The sequence below is a fragment of the Ahaetulla prasina genome, chromosome 4 (genome assembly GCF_028640845.1).
Source record: "Ahaetulla prasina isolate Xishuangbanna chromosome 4, ASM2864084v1, whole genome shotgun sequence".
NCBI classification, from domain to species: domain Eukaryota; kingdom Metazoa; phylum Chordata; class Lepidosauria; order Squamata; family Colubridae; genus Ahaetulla; species Ahaetulla prasina.
The window spans coordinates 17,058,340-17,071,960 of NC_080542.1; the positions used below are offsets into that span (position 1 = coordinate 17,058,340).

The 13,621-nt window shown below is 38.9% G+C and overlaps 2 protein-coding genes across 2 annotated transcripts; both read right to left on the minus strand.

Moving 5' to 3' along the window:
* Window positions 1-5,690, minus strand: LOC131196856 (olfactory receptor 11G2-like). Its single transcript, XM_058180264.1, has 4 exons — window positions 5,100-5,690; window positions 4,849-4,935; window positions 4,507-4,564; window positions 1-1,684 (listed from the first exon to the last, which is right to left on the minus strand). The coding sequence occupies exons 3-4, from the start codon at window positions 4,534-4,536 to the stop codon at window positions 737-739; spliced, it is 978 nt and encodes a 325-aa protein (XP_058036247.1). The 5' UTR covers window positions 4,537-4,564; window positions 4,849-4,935; window positions 5,100-5,690; the 3' UTR covers window positions 1-736.
* Window positions 5,691-8,796: 3,106 nt separating this feature from the next.
* Window positions 8,797-13,389, minus strand: LOC131196859 (olfactory receptor 11G2-like). Its single transcript, XM_058180267.1, has one exon. It carries the CDS (start codon window positions 10,497-10,499, stop codon window positions 9,747-9,749), a length of 753 nt encoding a protein of 250 aa, XP_058036250.1. The 5' UTR covers window positions 10,500-13,389; the 3' UTR covers window positions 8,797-9,746.
* Between the last annotated feature and the right edge of the window lie 232 nt (window positions 13,390-13,621).

Below are 13,621 nucleotides of genomic sequence, written 5' to 3' on the forward strand. Positions count from 1 at the left end.
TACCTTTGCTACTGGTTCAGAAGTGTGACCATGCATGTGCGCACCAGGGGTGGGTTCTACCTACCTTTACAACCAGTTTGCAATGGGAGCTCATGCTTCTGTACATGTGCAGTTCACCAAATATGATGTCAGGGCAGGTGGGCAGAGCCTCCCGCCGTTTTTACTACCGGTTCTCAAGAACTGGACAGAACCAAGAGCAACCCATCACTGGTATGTGCGCTCACTTCACTCATGCATGACACTTCTGTGCATGTGCAGAGCTTCCATAATGATGTCCAGATGGAGGGGTGGAGCGTCGCGCCACCGCCACTACCAGTTCACCCAAACTGGGGCAAACTGGTAGAAACCCAATGGTTGCTTGGCTTCAATCTAATTAATTAATAGCAATATTATTAAATGGACATTGTAAAATATTTTCTCTACTCGATAGCAAAGAGATAGAGATGGAGAATGTGAAAATTATGAGGAATAAAAGAAACTGTGGACAAGATAAAGTCCTGTACCAAACAATACCTCAAATAAAATTGACACTTCTGCTCTTCAACCATCATATCCTTGTACATCCCATAATAGTAATTAAACTAAGAACACACTTTAGTCCCTAAGTGTTTTGCTTATTTTTATACATGAAAATAAATAACATTGATGTAATTCTAAATTTAAACGATCCTAGAGAAAGGGAAGAGCCATGAATTCTTGACCAAGGTCAAGACCAACCATCCATGAATCGCAGTCCCTAATTTTCCCGGAATAGTGTCCTTTTTATAGCATCTTTCATCTCCTTGTTCCTCAAGCTGTAGATGAGTGGGTTGAGCAAAGGGGTCAATACCGAGTAGAAAAGTGTCACCACTTTGTTGCTTCCTCCTGAAGCTTCGGGGGCTACATAAGTGACCATGATGGAGCCATAGAAGAGGCTTACCACCAGCATATGTGAGCTACAAGTGGAAAATGCCTTCTGTCTCCCAGTGCTTGAAGGCAACCTCATTACTGTCCGGAGAAGAGTAATGTAGGAGCAAACAATGAAGAGGAAGGGGCCAAAAATAGCAGTGGAGCTGAGGCTGTAGAAGGCCAGTTCTGTGCTGAGGGCTGGAGTGCAGGACGAAGCCAAGAGTGGTCCTGGATCACAGATAAAGTGGTCGAGGATGTTGGAGCCACAGAAATGGAGCTGGGAAATCAAAATGATGGGTGCCAGAAACCAGAGAAAGCCAGAGGACCAGCAGGAAGCAGCCAGGATGCAGCAGAACCTTGGAGACATGAGCACTGGGTATCGCAATGGGTGGCAGATGGCCAAGTATCGGTCTAAGGCCATTGCCGCAAGAAGGAAGCTTTCGGTGGTTCCCATAGAAAAGAAAAAATAGAACTGGAGGAAACAGCCGTGGAAAGAAATGGCATCTGATAGCGGAGAGGTCAGATCGAAGAGCATCCTGGGTACTGTGGTAGTTACATAGCACATCTCTAGGCCAGAAAAGTTTCCCAGGAGGATATACATGGGCAGGCGGCTGAGTCGAGAGTCCAAGAGAACAGCCCATACGATGCAAAGATTCCCCACCAAGGTGAAGACATAACAAATGGCAAGGAGGGAGCACAGCAGCAGCTGGAATGAGGGCGGAAGGGATGGGAAGCCCAGGAGGACGAAGCCCGTCGTCACCCTGGTACGGTTGACTTGATCTAAAGGGTTGTGCCTCTGTTGAAATGAGAATCACATCAGAAAAACAGTCAACATCTGAAAGAAACCATGCCTTGATCCCCTTCTCCAACGTGAATAGCATTCAGATATGTGGACTTCAACTGCCAGGATTCACAGCAATTGCCATAATAACTACCCGATTCTGGGAGCTGAAGACTACATCTAGAGGTGGTCCAAGACCATTATGGATTAATCATGGCTAAAGGTTCATTGGCCTGAAAGCTCCCTGTTGCTGTTCTCCATTTCCAAATTCAGATAGACAACATCTTTTATCTTTTAAAAACATTTGCTAGACCAATTCTAGAATACAGCTCACCTATCTGGAACCCTCACCACATTTCTGACATCAATACAATTGAACATGTCCAGAAATATTTTACAAGAAGAGTTTTTCACTCATCTGAAAACAACAAAATACCTTATCCCACCAGACTTGAAATCCTAGGCTTAGAAAACTTAGAACTCCGTCGCCTTCGACAAGATCTAAGTTTAACTCATAGAATCATCTATTGTAATGTCCTTCCTGTTAAAGACTACTTCAGCTTTAATTGCAATAATACAAGAGCAACCAATAGATTTAAACTTAATGTTAACCACTTTAATCTAGATTGCAGAAAATATGACTTCTGTAACAGAATCATCAGTGCTTGGAACACTTTACCTGACTCTTCCCCTAATCCCAAAAGCTTTAACCAAAAACTTTCTACTATTGACCTCATCCCATTCCTAAGAGGACCATAAGGGGCGTGCATAAGAGCACAAACGTGCCTACCGTTCCTGTCCTATTGTTTTTCTTTTTTCTTCATATATATATATATATATATATATATATATATATATATATATATATATATATATATATATATATATATATGCTTATACCTCCTTATATTTCCTCATATATATGTTTATATACTATATAATCTTTTTGTGTGATGCTTATATATATTGTTGTGACAAATAAAATAAAATAAAAATTAAAAAAATGTCCACAAGGTTATTCACTAACCATCCCTCCATAGATCTATTTTTGCTATGATGATTAATGTCTCTGTCTCAGTCAGGTACCCACAGAGCAGGAATAAATGGAAAAAAGAAAAATTGGAGAGTTTATAAAAGAAAACAGCAAAAACCGAAGAATTTTAGAAAGCAGAAAGGTAGAACTAAGATACAGAGCGATAATGAACTTAGAGGTCAAGAGAAAATAAGCCGAAAGAACTTAAAATTGGAAGGAAAAATATTTTAAAATAATACTTTTTTTAACGCAGAAACCCTTCTTTAACTGTCAAAAGGACTCTAATGTAATATTTCTGAGGAAAAAAATAAACAGTGATTATCAAATATGGTGGACACACGAGATATTTTGATTTTAAATTATTGTAGAGTTATCAACGTAGGTCTGTTTTAACCCCCAAAATTTGAAGCAAAGTGATAGATAGCTGAGATTGGGATTAGAATTTCAGTGAATACTTATCATCCTTTAAGTCTGGAATAAACATAAATATTATTAAGAATAAAGCATTTCCCCCATTGCTTCACCTCTCAGCTTTTCTAAGGAGAAAGAATAGAATAGAATAGAATAGAATAGAATAGAATAGAATAGAATAGAATAGAATTCTTTATAGGCCAAGTGTGATTGGACACACAAGGAATTTGTCTTTGGTGCATATGCTCAAAGTGTACATCACTTTTGTGATTTTTATTTTTTTTAACATACTTTTCACCTGCCCAACTTTCTTTTTCTCTTTTCAGGAAACCCAGTCGGGTCATAAATGATTATCCCATTACCTTTTATTTTCATAACTTTCCTATGAAGCTGACTTATGCTATTTAAAACTGAATAACCTTCTCACCCACCCCCCAAAAATGAATGTTGTTCCACTCAATCTATTCCAGACTTACAGTCTTTCTCATCATACTCCAAATACTTTGTAAAAAAAATTGGGGGGGTGGGAATCATTCCATCAATGCTAAATCTATTTAACTTCAAATAACTTAGGTTACAGGATCATAGCATCACATAGATCATTGAGTCCAACTTCTGTTCAGTCCAGGAATCCAAATTATGCATCCTAGCAGAGGGATGTTGAGAATTCTTTGAGCACCTCCAATCAAGAACAGCCCATCTTCTTTCAAGATAACGGCTTCCACCGAATTGCTCTTATTATTGCTATTTTTCCTAACATTTAATCCAAACTGCTTCTCTGGAATTTAAATCTATCACTCTAAGTCCTGTGCTGTAAAACAAGAGGGAACAAATATGAATCTTTTAGCTGTTTGAAGAGTGCTATCATATAGTCCCTCAGACACCATTTGTTCAGGCTAAATATGGCTAGATCCTTCTGCATTATAGAAATTGGTTCCTAAATCATCTTTATTTTGGGGGGGGGCATTATCCTATTATAGTTGTCCCATCACCCAAATTTTCTAGGGAGCTTAGGAAATTTAGGAAATTCATTTCCTAACTGTCACTGCAATGTTATGTAAGAACTTTCAAGAGTTCAATTCTGACCAGCTGAAGGTCCTTCCATCCTTCCAAGGTCAGTAAAATGAGGACCCAGATTGTTGGGGGCAATATGCTGACTCTGTCAACTGCTTAGAGAGGGCTGTAAAGCACTATGAAGCAATATATAAGATACTTAGCTATTGCTATTGCTACAAAGTTAGCTTCCCCTGATCCATTACTTTCCATTGAACTACAGCTTGCAACATGTCCCACCAGTTTCACAACCACGAGATATAGTCCTACATTTTTGTTTTGAAGAATCAAGGTTGTTTCTGAAATAGTCCTTAAAGTTTGTAAAATCAGAATTCCTTACCACAAATTCAGACATATCCCAGGATGACATCTGTCATGCTAATTTCATCTGTCCAGAACTGTGACACAAGGAAATTAGAGAAGAAGAGAAATGAAGAGGTAGAAGATCTGTATTGTAGGTGAAGAAACACATGGGTAACATCATACATATATTTGGTTCCTATGTTCAAATGTCTTTGAAATAAATATGCTGATTATCTGCCATCAAATCAGCACTGAGTTCTAATGACCCTGTAACCAGACCTTTTCCAGATGAATTAAACTTATTGCTTTATTGTATGTATCTTTAGATCTACATGCGTTTTTCAAGTTTGCCAACCAGTAGAATGTTTGATATACTAACATTTTGCTTTTCCACTCTGTTCCTTCTCCTAAACTCAAGATTAAGACTTCCTTTAAATCAAGGGTGAATAGGATTCCTTCTTCAGCTCTAGACGGAGAATTAATAGGTTAGAGAGTTGTGTTAATTTGGAAGTCCATCCGCAGTTCCATTTTTTTTATGATTCAAGGATGGTAGGACAATTGGATTTATTGATTAGAACATAAGAAGGTTACTTAGTAGAAAAAACACTAATGCAAACCTGCAAACCTTACCTGATTTGGAAGATTTCTCTGCAAGTCCACCCAACTTCTCCGTTATGAAGCGTTCAACAGTAAAATAAATCTGACATTGTATTTTCATTATTTAAGGTCTCGAGAGGGCCTTGTCCACAGAGAATGATGATGAGAAAGTGAACTTGGGATGTTTTCACTGGTTTAGCAGCAGCTGTAGTCAGATGCATGTCCTTCTGGCTGGGAATCCTGACCACTGTAGACCAGAATCAGAATAGAGCTGGAAGGGACCTTGGAGGTCTTCTAGTCCAGCCCCCTGCTCAAGCAGGAGATCTTATACCATTTCAGACAAGTAACTGTCTTGTCTCTTCTTAAAAACCTACACTGATGAAGCACCCATAACTTCTGGAAGCAAGCTGGTTAATTGTCCTCATTGTTAGGGAATCCAGGTTGCTGCTCTCCTTGATTAATTTCCATCCATTGTTTCTTGTCCTGCCTTCTGGTGCTTGGAAAATAAGTTTACCCCTTCCTCTATGTGGCAACCTCTCAAATACTGGAATACTGCTACATGTCTCCCCTAGTCCTTCTTTTCTCTAGACTAGCCAAACCCAAAACCTGCGACCGTTCTTTATATATTTTAGTCTCCAGGCCTTTAATCATCTTAGTTACGCTTCTTTGCACTTTTTCCAAAGTCTCAACATCTTTTTCTGTAATGTAATGACTGAAACTGGATGCACTATTCTGGGTGTGTCTTACTAAGGCTTTATAAAGTGGTACTAATATCAACAGGACAACAGGATGGCAGGAAGGCCTAGTCAGAGTAGCACACGCCTCCTTCATTACTATCCAGTTGAATTTCTGCAACGTATTTTATGTGGGGTTGCCTTTTAGCACTATTCAGAAACTTCAACAGATCCAAAATGTGATGGCCATATTCTTTTTTTTTTTTGTAATTTTTTTTTATTTTTTAACAAACAAACAAACATAAAACCATCTTCAATCCAAATACATTGTGTCGGTGGGTTGATCCCTAATCTTATGTGCAACTTGCCATATACATTTCAATTAATTTATCTAAGCTTATATTTTATTTTATTATACATCTTCAAATCCATTCCCTAAAATCGGTTATACAATTTAAACATTTCCCTTTCTTAAATCCCTTTAACATAATTTCCCTTCTAACCATTGATAAAAGAGATCCCATATCTTATAAAATTGTTTATCTTCCTGTTCTTTAATTTTTAATGTCAATTTACTCATTTCTGCGTACTCCATCATTTTCCTAATAATTTCATCTTGCAATGGTAATTTTTCATTTTTCCAATTTTTAGCAAACACAATCCTAGCTGCTGTTAGAACATTTACAATCAAATATCTCAGTTCTCTACTATACGTTTCAGATATAATTCCCAATAAAAAAACTTCTGGCTTGAAGTCAATGTGTTTCTTTATCATCTTTTCCAACCATGTGTGAATTTTAGACCAATATCTTTTAGCTTCTATATATGTCCACCACATATGGTAACATGAACCAGGAATCTGATGACACGTCCAACATTTTTCAGACTTATTCTTGAACATTCTGGCAATTCTTGTCGGGAGTAGGTGCCATCTAAATAAAACATCTTATACAAATTCTCTTTATATGCGGTAGACATTGTCATTTTATAATTTTGCATCCAGAGTTTTTGCCATACCTCTAAATCAATCCCAAATCCAAAATTTTTCCTCCAAGCAATCATTGTCTTTTTAACTTGTTCTTCTTCTAGTTTAAATTCTAATAGGTATCGATATAATTTCCTAATTAGGTTGTCATCAGTGCCTGTCAAAATTTTATCTAGGTTAGTAATATTATTATAAAATCCCTCTTTTTTGGAATCTTTGTCATATCTGGAGCGTATTTGCAAGTAAGAAAACCAATTCATTTTTATACCTTGTAGTTCTAATTCTTGTATTGTTTTAAATTCACCCTTTTCATTCAACAGTTAACAATCTCACAATTTGTTCAGATGGCCATGTTCTTAACTGCCTCGTGGTATTGGGAACATAGAACACTGATGTTGTGGCCTGTGTGCCAGTTAAGAAGGGGCCATGATGGCTCAGCAGTTTAAGGTGCTGAGCTTCTCAGCTGACAATCCAGATTTGACACCCAAGCGCCACACAATGGGGGTGAGTTCCCATTGCTTGCCCCATCTCCTGCTCACTTAGCAGTTCGAAAGCATGCAGACAAGGGCAGATTAATAAGTACCACTTTGGTGGGAATATAACAGCATTGCATGCATCTTTGCTGTATTGCCATGCTGGCCACATGACCATGGAAATGTTTTCAGACAACGCTCGCTCCCTTGGCCAAGAAACGGAGATAACTGGATAGGAAAGCCTTTATCTTTACTACTAGTTAAGAACATGAACGGAGCTCTTCACCTATCCTAGTCCATCTAGTCCAGGAATCTGTTCTCACACTGGCCCACAAGTCTTCTAGCAGATGCACTTCAGAGGCAATCCCACTTCCATCCAGGCTAACAACCAATGATTCCCATGGCTTCCATGAAGTGGCTCACCCTTTTTCCAAAGCCAGCCTAGGTAGTACGGACTACCTCGTGGTAGCAAATTCCCAATTTGAATTAATTCCCAATTGGTTTGGAGGTACAACTTGAGCAGGGGTGCAGTGCTCCAGGTTCAGACCGGATTGGCAGATCCAGTAGCGATGGCGGCAGGTGGTTCAGAGAACCAGTAGCAAAAATCCCTCCCCTCACCCCTGCCCAGGCCCACCCAATCACCCGGTCATCCGCTTGTCTGCTTGACCGCTTGCTGCTTCTTTTAAAAAATGCTTTTAAAAGGTAAAAAAGAGGCTCCTACAATCACAGCTGAGCCATGCGATTGTCAGAGCCGAACAGGTTGTAAAAAAAAATGCTTTTAATAGTAAAAAAAAAAAGATCACGTGCTACAGCTGATCACACACCCCTGTGCGCTGTTCTACTTACCCCATGCCTCCTTTTGGGGTGCACTGCTTATGTGTGCGCACCTTGCATTTGGTGTGTGGTGCGCACTGCACATGCGTGTGTGCAGCACGTACATGCACCCGGCAAACCGGTAGTAAACCGTTTCAGATTTCACAAGGCATTTGTGTTGAACCGTAAAGCCCTTCATGGCTTGGTTGGAGGGATCTGCAGATAGACCTGCTCTAAAATATTTGCTCCTAATCTTGTAGAAGCAGCTCCTTGCAAGTCCCTCTCTTTATAGGAATATAGAATGAGAAATTCTTGCCCAGTGTCATGTTCAGTTATAAGATCCTACAAAAATAAAATAATATCCCTATAATCCTTGAAATACATGTTTCATGAAATCTGTGCTATGGGTCAGAATTTTCTAAACTTTTTTTTTACTTATAAAAAAAACTTTTAGAAATAATTTTTTTTTACTTCTGTGTATTCTGTTGAATTCTTGCTCTTTTCTATCTATTTGCATTTGCTGGATGCCTTAATCAGGACACCACTCTCTGTTAGTTTTTCCAAGGTTGATTGTCAGCATTCCAACATTTAAAGTTAATTTTTTCCTCATATTTTAAAACCTTCTTTTAATAAAGTTTTATTTTCTCTATCTCTGGTGAGTTTGATTTACATCCAATGGTAGTGGGAAGAGTCAGGCCTAAACACAAAAATGATACTGTTGGAAGAAAAATCCAGTCCCTTTCGAAGTTGGGAGCATTTTTTAAAAAATAATAATGAATACTGGCTACAAGGAAAGAAGGTAATTTATTTACTTATTTACCAATTACTATATAAGAAAGCTACACAGGAGGTCGGAGGTCTTTCATACACACATATGTTGTGGGATTAATGAAGAAGACGCCATGTAAGAAATTACGAAAAGTTATGCTTGCAGTGATGATATTACCTAGTCGTGTAATAAAACCAAGGACACCACAGTTCAACCCTGAGCTACAAATGTTCTCTTCTATCAGTATTTGAATGAATATATATACTTTTTCCCAATTTTTCTTATGTAAATTTGGATAGCTAATAACAATTCACAAATACATGCACAAACAGATAGATAGATGTTTGAGTTGCTCACTGAAACTTTTCATTATTTAATTTGTCTGCTTTTCAACAGTTTCATAGTTTAGATTATTTTGCTGAAGTAGACATAATGGAGTTTTTTTCTGGTCAAATACCAAATAAAATAAAATACATGGACCCAAATAAAAATTTTACTACATTTAATTAACATTTAATTTGATTATTCCCTGAATATTTTAGAAGGTTCTCCAACAACCTAGAATATCCACCAATGTTTGTGTGGCTTCAAGACAATATAATTTATTAGCAACAATATTATTCACAGAAAGAGTAAAACCTTCTTATTACCAGTTAACAGACTGAGGTGGAAAAATGGAAAATTATGAAGACATGGACAAGATACAGTGCCCTACCAAATAATATTTCAAATACAGTTGACATTACTATTCTTTAAGGATGGTAATTTTCATTATTCCATAATAGTATTTAAACTAAGAGCATACTGTCATTGTACTCTAGTTCTTCGTTGTTTGGATTATTTTTGTACTTGAAAACCCATAAAAATGATTTAGTTTAAAGTATAAAAGATCCTAGAAGTAGAAAGATCCTAGAAGCAGAAAGGTCCTAGAAAGCAGAAAGACTAACCATCCATGAATCACAGTCTCTAATTTTCCTGGTATAGTGTCCTTTTTATAGCATCTTTCATCTCCTTGTTTCTCAAGCTGTAGATGAGTGGGTTGAGCAAAGGGGTCAACACCGAATAGAAAAGTGTCACCACTTTGTTGCTTCCTCCTGAAGCTTTGGGGGCTACATAAGTGACCATGATGGAGCCATAGAAGAGGCTTACCACCAGCATATGTGAGCTACAAGTGGAAAATGCCTTCCGTCTCCCAGTGCTTGAAGGCAATCTCATTACTGTCCAGAAGAGAGTAGCATAGGAGGAAACAATGAAGAGGAACACACCAAAAATAGCAATGGAGCTGAGGCTGTAGAAGGCCAGTTCTGTGCTGAGGGCTGGAGTGCAGGACGAAGCCAAGAGTGGTCCTGGATCACAGATAAAGTGGTCGAGGATGTTGGAGCCACAGAAATGGAGCTGGGAAATCAAAATGATGGGTGCTAGAAACCAGAGAAAGCCAGAGGACCAGCAGGAAGCAGCCAGGATGCAGCAGAACCTTGGAGACATGAGCACTGGGTATCGCAATGGGTGGCAGATGGCCAAGTATCGGTCTAAGGCCATTGCCGCAAGAAGGAAGCTTTCGGTGGTTCCCATAGAAAAGAAAAAATAGAACTGGAGGAAACAGCCATGGAAAGAAATGGTATCTGGTAGCGGAGAGGTCAGATCGAAGAGCATCCTGGGTACTGTGGTGGTTACGTAGCATATCTCTAGGCCAGAAAAGTTTCCCAGGAGAATATACATGGGCAGGCGGCTGAGTCGAGAGTCCAAGAGAACAGCCCACACGATGCAGAGGTTCCCCACCAAGGTGAAGGCATAACAAATGGCAAGGAGGGAGCACAGCAGCAGCTGGAATGAGGGCGAAAGGGATGGGAAGCCCAGGAGGACGAAGCCCGTCGTCACCCTGGTATGGTTGACTTGATCCAAAGAATTATGCCTCTGTTGATATGAGGATCACACATTGGGGAAACAGCTTCTGAATGAAACTTTGTAATGTCCATCTCCCCAACTTTATTAAAATGTTATGATGAAAGATAGAAACTAGCAACTGCTTAGAAGAAAAGGAAAGAGAAAGGGAGGGAGGGAGAGAGGGAGGGAAGGAAGGAGGGAGGAAAACCAATGTGGAGAAAAGAAAGGAAAAAATATAAACAAATGATTTCTGGGGGATTTTTTAGTTGTTATAAGTATAGATGTACTTTAACCTATTACTCTATTGTTATAACATTGCTTATATTTTTTCTATAGTTTTTTTTAGTCAAATCATCAAAGACATATTTCATAATTTGATTTTTTTTTCCAGTTTCACACAAAAAGTCAACAAAGAGTTCCCAATCCGCATCAAACTTAGATACTTTCCTTTCTCTCAGTTAAAGCTATCTATTGGGTCATCTCAGCAAATGCATCATCTTCACCATCTATTTCTCCATTAAATGCAACAGAGTTTATTTTTTCCAGTTATTTTCCCATGTCCACTAAGCATGGGAAAATTATCTCAAATAAGCCATGCTATTCCCCAATTTGTGTGGCCTCTAGGCATGTGGATTCAACTTTCAGATTTCTCAGTAATTGCCATAGCATTTGCCTAATTCTGGGAACTGAAGTCCATGTCTACAGAAAGTCCAAGATCACTATGGACTAATCCTGGCTGGAATTTACACTCACTAACTTGAAAACTCTCTGTTGTTGTTCTCCATTACTAAATCCAGATAGACAATTCCTTTTGGCATGCCTACCAGAATGGTCCATCTAACCTTTCACCCAACAGACCTATTGATGGCATGAACCTTAATGCCTCTATGCCAGTCAGCTACTCAAAGGGCAGGAATACCGCTACTTGTAAAAAAGAAAAAAAATTGAGAGTTTAGCAAAGATTTGAGAACATTTTTCCAGAAAGTAAAAAGAGATCTCAGAGTGATAAGGAATCTAAAGGTGGACCATATATTATATATTTGTCCCATCACCCAAGTTTTCTAAGGCCACTCCTAAATGCAATTCCTAACGGTCACTGAAATATTATACGTTCTACCCAAGCTACTTTCCCCAAACCCATTATTATCTATGTATCAGTTTGCAACACATCCCACCAGTTTCACTACCAGGAGTATAATCCAACATCTTTATTTGAAGAAATTGGATTGATTATTCCTGAATTAGTCCTCAAAATTTGTAAATCAGAATTCCTTACCACAGATTCGGAGACATCCCAGGATGGCATTTGTCATGCTAATTTCATATGTCCAGATCTGGTGCACAAGAAAAGTAGAGATGATGAGAAAAGTAGTAATATTAGTCTTTATTTTAAGATGATGAGATGAGATGGGATGATGATATGAGAAGGGAAGGGAACGGAAGGGAATGGAATAGAATAGAATAGAATAGAATAGAATAGAATAGAATAGAATAGAATAGAATAGAATAGAATAGAATAGAATAGAATAGAATTTTTTTATTGGCCGAGTGTGATTGGACACACAAGGGATTTGTGCATATGCTCTCAGTGTACATAAAAGAAATGTTCATCAAGGTACAACATTTACAACACAATTGATGGTCAATATATCAATATAAATCATAAAGATTGCCAGCAACAAAGTTACAGTCATACAGTCATAAGTGGAAAGAAATTGGTGATGGGAACGATGAGAAGATTAATAGTAGTGCAGATTTAGTAAATAGTTTGACAGTGTTGAGGAAATTATTTGTTTAGCAGAGTGATGGCCTTTGGGAAAAAACTGTTCTTGTGTTTAGTTGTTCTGGTGTGCAGTGCTCTATAGCATCGTTTTGAGGGTAGGAGTTGAAACAGTTTATGTCCTGGATGTGAGGGATCTGTAAATATTTTCACGGCCCTCTTCTTGATTCGTGCAGTATACAGGTCCTCAATGGAAGGCAGGTTGGTAGCAATTATTTTTTCTGCAGTTCTAATTATCCTCTGAAGTCTGTAAGTGAGAATGTTGTCAGTTTAGCCCAGGGGTCTGCAAACTTGGCTCTTTTAAGACTTGTGGACTTTCAACTCCCAGAGTTTCTCAGCCAGCTTTGCCGGTCATAAAGTTGCCAAGGTTGGAGACCCCTGGTTCAGGGGACTTCCCACTCAGATGTCACATGGCATGGTTGGTCAAGTTTCTCCTTTCGGTGGAAACAGAAAGATGGGAAGATGAAACTTTTTCCCGGTATGTAATGTGGATCTTTTTATCTTTGCCTTCCAGATGGAGTTGGTCAATAAGAACAAAGTTCAAGAGTTTATTTTGGTGGGCTTTGATGGTCAGCACCAGATACGTCGTCTGCTCATTGTTATTTTTGTTGTTCTCTACATCCTGACTTTGGCAGAGAACATTGTCATTATCGTCCTTGTGTTCCTAGTTTCCCACTTGGCTCAGCTTCTCATGTATGTCTTTCTGAGTAACTTCTCCTGGCTGGAGATGTGTTATGTGAGCACAAGCATGCCTCGTATGTTTTATGACCTGGTAACTTCAAAGGGGAACGTTTCTTTCCATGCCTACCTCCTCCAGTTCTACATCTTCTTCTCCCTCGGCAGCACAGAATGCTTCTTCCTCTTAACTATGGCTTCGCCTGGTCATTCCTCGGGCAGTAAATCAAGGGATTTAGAAGTGGGGCAATGGTGGTGTAGAACAGGGGTCTCCAACCTTGGTCCCTTTAAGTCTTGTGGCCTTCAACTCCCAGAGTTCCTCAGCCAGCTTTGCTGGCTGAGGGACTCTGGGAGTTGAAGTCCACAAGTCTTAAAGGGACCAAGGTTGGAGACCCCTGGCGTAAAAGATGGTTGCTAATTTGTTGATACCCAGTTGATTTTCTCCTCCAGAAGTTAAGTAAATCCCTGCTAACTGACCCATAGAAAAGTGTGACTCATATGC